We start from the raw sequence: 8,240 nt of genomic DNA, 5'->3' as shown, positions 1-8,240 counted from the left end.
CGGGGCCGCGGGGAAGGGACGGGCGGGCGCGAACCGTCAATCCGAAGCTCCGCCCCCGGGGACGCTCAAAGTACTGAACCGGCTCGGCGAGACCGGGATCCGGAAGTCGAAGACTAGCGGCGCGAACGCAGCCCTTGGGCCAACAGTGTTGCGCTGTCTTCTCTTTTCAGAGCTCCGCCGGAAGTGGAGGTAAGAAACTACTCTCTTTTTTCGTGATGAGAGCTAACCTAGCCGGCCGCGCGGAAAGGATTAACTGTTTGCGGTGAAACCAGACGCTCCCTCAGCCCCGGAACAGAGAGGTTAAGAGTCAGGTTCCTTTCAGGGTAGAAGGGCCTGGATGAGAGACACGGATTGCTCGGCACGTGGACATACGCCCAAACTCATTCTTGCGAGTAGAGGGGCACGGACCACCTTATCTAGATAGGCGTAGACCCCTGTGTGTGTGTTAGTCGCTCAGTCGTTTCCGACTCTTTGCGATCCCATGGACTGTAGCCCGCCGGGTTCCTCTGTCCATGGAATTTTCCAGGCAAGAATACTGGAGTGGGTTGCTATTCCCTTCTCCAGTAGACCCCTGGACACCCTTTATGGAGAGTTACAGACCCTGCTTGTGTGGAGAAGCGTGGAGTGCCCTCCTCCTTTAGGGTAGTGAGGCTCCATTCCGCACTTTCCCAGTGTAGATGGGCGTGGACACCCCAAAGGTGTGGCGACATCGACACTCCCCCGTAAAGAGATATATCTTCCCTCCTCACGAGGCTGAACTGCGCAGATTTCTACTGGCAGGTCCGCTTCGGCGCACCTTTTCCCTTATGACAGAGGCTTTGATGTATTTACCCCCACCCCCGCCCGACCACTAGAACCGTAGAGCTAATAAACAGTTGTGTGTACCTCATTCCCTTAGCGTCAAGACCTAGAGAGCTCCCTAACTTGCCCTGTGTAACTAATTGACTAATGCCCTGCGACCATTCCTGCAGAAGTGCTAGACCACTCCTCCCTAAGTGTTTCGAGGCACAAGCCTCAGCCCACAGAGAACCATGCAGATATACCCCATTGAGGAAAGTCAGGCCTGATCACCTTCTTCCCAGGCGCTGGCTGACTGAATTTGTTAAGGCTTGACCCACCAAAAATGCCCCGCAACAAACAGCAGCAGCCCTTAACCAATGAAGAGAGAGAACTGCCTCTTCTGGGTCCCTCGGGGAAGAGGGACTCAGATTTAGTCTTCTTTTTAGGTAGACGCAGATCATTCCTTCTCCCCTGCCCTTCCAAGGATTTAGAATCACCACCTGTAGGAAAGGAGAGACCCCAAAGGAGCAGAGAGGTGCCTTGCAATATTGAGAGGCAGTGACATCACTGATCACCCCACAGTGTAGTGCATATGGGCTCCCCCTTATCCAAGGTAGAGGAGCTCTGACCTTTTTTCTCTCCATCCAGGAAAAAAAACCAAACATTGGAACCCCCCCCCCCCAGTGTAAGGGCCATTCCATTGAATTCATAGCTGCATCCCCCCCTCCCCATGTAGAGAACCAGAGGTCCTTTTCCTTCATTGTTACCACACTGCTGACTTCAACAGGTATGCAAGATAAGCTGATGATGCCCCTCCCACCTCCATGGAAAGGTCTAGAATAGCCCATTGCAGGCAAGGTGCAGGCCCTTTTCATGGAAAGCTGAATAATTCCCCCCTTTGTTAGCATGGCACTAATGAACTAATGTCATCGTGTAGTGGAGGTAGGCATATCAGTCCCATCCCATGGCCCTCCCCAGGGTAAAGACTCAAGACAACGCCCCCCCCCCCCACAGATGTACAGACCTGTGCTCCTCTTCCATGCAGCAGAGATGCACACAGCCAGTGTGCCAATTTTTCCAGTTCCTCTGTATCCTGGAGTAGAGTGACAAAAGGCATCCTGCTCTCCCTGCAATCAAGGAATCTGCCAAGGAACAGACCCCAGCCATATATACAGGCACAGATTTTTTTCCCCCTCTCCCCCAGATTTTGCACTGACCTCAGTCCACATAGACATACAGAAAAAAAGGTCTATTCAGAGGTCCCTTACCCCCTAGGATATGTCTCCCCCGCCTCACCTCACTCCCAGGATAAATGAGACATAGAACTCCCTATTTGGGGAAAAGAGATGCAGTAAATACTGTGTGTAGAAACAGACTGTCCTTCCATACCCCTCTCCCCTTAGAGTAGAGAAGTTTAGTGCTAGTCCCTTACCTAAGGTATATAACACTACAGGGTGGAGGATTGAGGACCCAGGATCCCATCTGATGCATTGAGGCACTGACTCCACCCAGGAAGAGAGGTTTACACCTACCTTCCCTATATTATTATTAATAATTATATTCACCTCCAGTACAACCCCTTCACTCAAATTCCTCTATTTGTTAGGGCTTCCTTATCACGTTCTTTAACATTTTATTTTGCCTTCAGGGGGCTTAGAAGGGAAGTTGTGGCATTGTGGTTCCCCTCTCTGTCTTCAAATTGGTTCTTTTCCCATTCCGACAGGAAACAAAAGCCTGCATATTTGAATCTACCTGCTTTCAAGTTAGTCATCATGATGAAACTTAGACACAGTGAGTTTCTTTTATTGCTCATTCCCAGTCCTAAGCTTTAATAAATACCGTATTTCAAGGCAGCTTTAAAAAATTGCCCAGTATAAGCCAGATCATTCAGTCTGTCTTTTTTTTTCTTTTTTTTTACATTCATGTGCTTCTGACTTTATTTATTTTTAATTTTTTAAAATTTTAATTGGAGGCTAATTACAATACTGTATTGGTTTTGCCATACATTGACATGAATACACCCCGGGTTTACATGTGTTCCCCATCTTGAACCCCCCTCCCACCTCCCTCCCCATATCATCTCTCTGGGTCATCCCAATGCACCAGCCCCGAGCATCCTGTATCACGCATCGAACCTGGACTGGTGATTCGTTTCACGTATGATAATATACATGTTTCAATGCCATTCTCCCAAATCATCCCACCCTTGCCCTCTCCCACAGAGTGCAAAAGACTGTTCTATACATCTGTGTCTCTTTTGCTGTCTTGTATACAGGGTTATCATTATCATCTTTCTAAATTCCATATATATGCGTTAGTATACTGTATTGGTATTTTTCTTTCTGGTTTACTTCACTCTGTATTATAGGCTCCAGTTTCATCCACCTCATTAGAACTGTTTCAAATGTATTCTTTTTAATGGCTGAGTAATACTCCGTTGTGTATAGGTACCACAGCTTTCTTATCCATTTGTCTGCAGATGGACATCTAGGTTGCTTCCATGTCCTCGCTATTATAAACAGTGCTGCAGTGAACATTAGAGTACATGTGTCTCTTTCAGTTCTGGTTTCCTTGGTGTGTATGCCCAGGAGTGCGATTGCTGGGTCGTATGGCAGTTCTGTTTCCAGTTTTTTAAGGAATCTCCACACTGTTCTCCATAGTGGCTGTACTAGTTTGCATTCCCACCAACAGTGTAAGAGGGTTCCCTTCGCTCCACACCCTCTCCAGCATTTATTTCTTGTAGACTTTTGGATAGCAGCCATTCTGACTGGCATGAAATGGTACCTCATTGTGGTTTTGATTTGCATTTCTCTGATTATGAGTAATGTTGAGCATCTTTTCATGTGTTTGTTAGCCACCTGTATGTCTTCTTTGGAGAAATGTCTGTTTAGTTCTTTGGCCCATTTTTTGATTGGGTCGTTTATTTTTCTGGAATTGAGTTTCCTTCGCTGTGCAGAAGCTTTTAATTTTAATTAGGTCCCATTTGTTTATTTTTGCTTTTATTGCCAATATTTTGGGAGGTGGGTCATGGAGGATCCTGCTGTAATTTATGTCGGAGAGTGCTTTGCCTATGTTCTCCTCTAGGAGTTTTATAGTTTCTGGTCTTACATTTAGATCTTTGATCCATTTTGAGTTTATTTTTGTGTATGGTGTTTGGGAGTGTTCTAGTTTCATTCTTTTACAGGTGGCTGACCAATTTTCCCAGCACCACTTATTAAAGAGATTGTCTTTTCTCCATTGAATATTCTTGCCTACTTTGTCAAAGATAAGGTGTCCATAGGTGCATGGATTTATCTCTGGGCTTTCTATTTTGTTCCATTGATCTGTATTTCTGTCATTGTACCAGTACCATACTGTCTTGATGACTGTGGCTTTTTAGTAGAGCCTGAAGTCTGGCAGGTTGATTCCCCCAGTTCCATTTTTCTTTCTCAAGATTGCTTTGACTATTCGAGGTTTTTTGTATTTCCATACAAATTGTGAAATTATTTGTTCTAGTTCTGTGAAAAATACTGTTGGTAGCTTGATAGGGATTGCATTGAACCTATAAATTACTTTTGGTAATATACTCATTTTCACAATATTTATTCTTCCAATCCAGGAACACGGTATATTTCTCCATCTATCAGTGTCCTCTCTGATTTCTTTCACCAGTGTTTTATAGTTTATTATATACAGGTCTTTTGTTTCTTTAGGTAGATATATTCCTAAGTATTTTATTCTTTTTGTTGCAACAGTGAATGGAATTGTTTCCTTAATTTCTCTTTCTATTTTCTCATTATTAGTGTATAGGAATGCAAGGGATTTCTGTGTGTTGATCTTATATCCTGCAACTTTACTGTATTCATTGATTAGCTCTAGTAATTCTCTGGTAGAGTCTTTAGGGTTTTCTGTGTAGAGGATCATGTCATCTGCAAAGAGTGAGAGTTTTACTTCTTTTCTGATTTGAATTCCTTTTATGTCTTTTTCTGCTCTGATTGCTTTGGCCAAAACTTCCAAAACTATGTTGAATAGTTCTAGTGAGAGTGGGCACCCTTGTCTTGTTCCTGACTTTAGGGGAAATGCTTTCAATTTTTCACCTTTGAAGATAATGTTTGCTGTGGGTTTGTCATATATAGCTTTTATCATGTTGAGGAATGTTCCTTCTATTCCCGCCTTCTGGAGGGTTTTGATCATAAATGGATGTTGAATTTTGTCAAAGGCTTTCTCTGCATCTACTGAGATAATCATAAGGTTTTTATTTTTCAATTTGTTAATGTGGTGTATTACATTGATTGATTTGCGGATATTGAAGAATCCTTGCATCCCTGTGATAAAGCCCACTTGGTCATGATGTATGATCTTTTTAATGTGTTGTTGGATTCTGAATTTTGTTAAGGATTTTTGCATCTATGTTCATCAGTGATATTGGCCTGTAGTTCTCTTTTTTTGTGGCATCTTTGTCAGGTTTTGGTATTAGGGTGATGGTGGCCTCATAGAATGAGTTTGGAAGTTTTCTTTACTCTGCAATTTTCTGGAAGAGTTAGAGTAGGATAGGTGTTAGCTCTTCTCTAAATTTTTGGTAGAATTCAGCTGAGAAGCCGTCTGGACCTGAGCTTTTGTTTGCTGGAAGATTTCTGATTATAGTTTCAATTTCTATGCTTGCGATGGGTCTGTTAAGATTTTCTATTTCTTTCTGGTTCAGTTTTGGAAAGTTGTACTTTTCTAAGAATTTGTCCCTTTCTTCCAAGTTGTCCATTTTATTGGCATCTAGTTGCTGATAGTACTCACTTATGATCCTTTGTATTTCTGTGTTGTCTGTTGTGATCTCTCCATTTTCATTTCTAATTTTATTGACTTGGTTTTTCTCCCTTAGTTTCTTGATGAGTCTGGCTAGTGGTTTGTCAATTTTATTTACTCTCTCCAAGAACTAGCTTTTGGCTTTGTTGATTTTTGTTATGGTCTCTTGTTTCTTTTGCATTTATTTCTGCCTTAATTTTTAAGATTTCTTTCCTTCTACTCACCCTGGGTTTCTAAATGTCTTCCTCTTCTAGTTGCTTTAGGTGTAGAGTTAGGTTATTTATTTGACTTTTCTCTTGTTTCTTGAGGTATGCCTGTATTGCTATGAACCTTCCCCTTAGCACTGCTTTTACAGTGTCCCACAGGTTTTGGGTTGTTGTGTTTTCATTTTCATTCGTTTCTATGCATATTTTGATTTCTTTTTTGATTTCTTCTGTGATTTGTTGGTTATTCAGCAGCGTGTTGTTCAGCCTCCATATGTTGGAATTTTTAATAGTTTTTCTCCGTAATTGAGATCTAATCTTACTGCATTGTGGTCAGAAAAGATGGTTGGAATGATTTCAATTTTTTTGAATTTACCAAGGCTAGATTCAAGGCCCAGGATGTGATCTATCATGGAGAAGGTTCCGTGTGTGCTTGAGAAAAAGGTGAAATTCTTTGTTTTGGGGTGAAATGTCCTATATGTATCAATTAGGTCTAACTGGTCTATTGTGTCATTTAAAGTTTGTGTTTCCTTGTTAATTTTCTGTTTAGTTAGTTGATCTATCCATAGGTGTGAGTGGGGTATTAAAGTCTCCCAATATTATTGTTATTGTTAGTTTCCCCTTTCATACTTGTTAGCATTTGTCTCACATATTGTGGTGCCCCTATGTTGGTTGCATATATATTTATAATCGTTATATCTTCTTCTTGGATTGATCCTTTGATCATTATGTAGTGTCCTTCTTTGTCTCTTTTCACAGCCTTTGTTTTAAAGTCTATTTTATCTCATATGAGTATTGCTACTCCTGCTTTCTTTTGGTCTCCGTTTGTGTGGAATATCTTTTACCAGTCCTTCAGTTTCAGTCTGTATGTGTCCCTCGTTTTGAGGTGGGCCTCTTGTAGACAACATATATAGGGGTCTTGTTTTTGTATCCATTCAGCCAGTCTTTGTCTTTTGGTTGGGGCATTCAGCCTATTTACATTTAAGGTAATTATTGATAAGTATGATCCTGTTGCCATTTACTTTATTGTTTTGGATTCGAGTTTATACACCCTTTCTGTGTTTCTTGTCTAGAGACGGTCCTTTAGCATTTGTTGGAGAACTGGTTTGGTGATGCTGAATTCTCTCAGCTTTTGCTTGTCTGTAATTTCTCCTACATATTTGAATGAGATCCTTGCTGGGTACAGTCATCTGGATTGTAGGTTATTTTCTTTCATCGCTTTCAGTATGTCCTGCCATTCCCTCCTGGCCTGAAGAGTTTCTGTTGAAAGATCAGCTGTTATCCTTATGGGAATCTCCTTGTGTGTGATTTGTTGTATTTCCCTTGCTTCTTTTAATATTTGTTCTTTGTGTTTGATCTTTGTTAATTTGATTAATGTGTGTCTTCGGGTGTTTCACCTTGGGTTTATCCTGTTGGGACTCTGTGGGTTTCTTGGACTTGGGTGATTATTTCCTTCCTCATTTTAGGGAAGTTTTCAACTATTGTCTCTTCAAGTATTTTCTCATGGTCTTTCTGTTTGTCTTCTTCTTCTGGGACTCCTATGATTCGAATGTTGGGGTTTTTAACATTGTCCCAGAGGCCTCTGAGATTGTCCTCATTTCTTTTAATTCCTTTGTCTTTTTTCCTGTCTGTTTCATTTAGTTCTGCCATTCTATATTCTAGCTCACTTATGCTATCTTCTGCCTCCGTTGTTCTACTGTTGGTTCCCTCCAGAGTGTTTTTGATCTCATCTATTGCATTATTCATTGTATATTGACTCTTTTTTATTTCTTCTAGATCCTTGTTAAACCTTTCTTGCATCTTCTGGATCCTTGTCTCCAGTTTATCTGTAACTCCAATTTGTTTTCAAGATTTTGGATCATTTTCACTATCATTCAAAATTCTTTATCAGGTAGATTGCCTATCTCTTCCTCTTTTGTTTGGGTTGCTGGGCATTTATCCTGTTCCTTTATTTGCTGGGTATTTCTCTACCTCTTCATCTTGCTTATATTGCTGTGTTTGGGGTGGCCTTTCCGTCTTCTGGCAGTTTGTGGAGTTCTCTTTATTGTGGGGTTTCCTTGCTGTGGGTGGGGTTGGACGAGTGGCTTGTCAAGGTTTCTTGGTTAGGGAAGCTTGTGTTGATGTTTTCGTGGGTGAAGCTGGATTTTTTTTCTCTGGAGTGCAATGAAGTGTTCAGTAATGAGTTATGATATGTCAGTGGGTTTCGAGTGACTTTGGGCAGCCTGTATATTGAAGCTGAGGTCTGTTTTCTTGTGTTGCTGGAGAATTTGCGTGGTATGTCTTGCTCTGGAACTTGTTGACCCTTGGGTGGTGCTTGGTTTCAGTGTAGGTATGGAGGCGTTTGATGAGCTCCTATTGATTAATGTTCCCTGGAGTCAGGAGTTCTCTGGTTTTCTTAGGATTTGGACTTAAGCCTCTTCCTCTGGTTTTCAGTCTTATTCTTGCAGTAGTCTCAAGACTTGTCCATCTGTCACTTCCAAG

At 41.7% G+C, this 8,240-nt stretch overlaps 1 protein-coding gene across 1 annotated transcript in view; it reads left to right on the top strand.

Moving 5' to 3' along the window:
- The first annotated feature begins 37 nt into the window (after positions 1-37).
- Positions 38-8,240, top strand: part of GNL3L (G protein nucleolar 3 like) — a 30,936-nt gene continuing 22,733 nt past the window's right edge. Inside the window, exons 1-2 of the mRNA XM_055438063.2 lie at positions 38-189; positions 2,504-2,571. Of these exons, the coding sequence (XP_055294038.1) occupies positions 2,553-2,571 (19 nt within the window). The 5' untranslated portion in view covers positions 38-189; positions 2,504-2,552. The remainder of the gene's footprint in view (positions 190-2,503; positions 2,572-8,240) is intronic.

The sequence above is a fragment of the Moschus berezovskii genome, chromosome X (genome assembly GCF_049115385.1).
Source record: "Moschus berezovskii isolate FMDL1 chromosome X, NW_MosBer_1.0, whole genome shotgun sequence".
NCBI lineage: Eukaryota > Metazoa > Chordata > Mammalia > Artiodactyla > Moschidae > Moschus > Moschus berezovskii.
The sequence above is the reverse complement of the archived record's forward strand: the minus strand, read 5'-3'. Positions and strand labels throughout refer to the sequence as shown.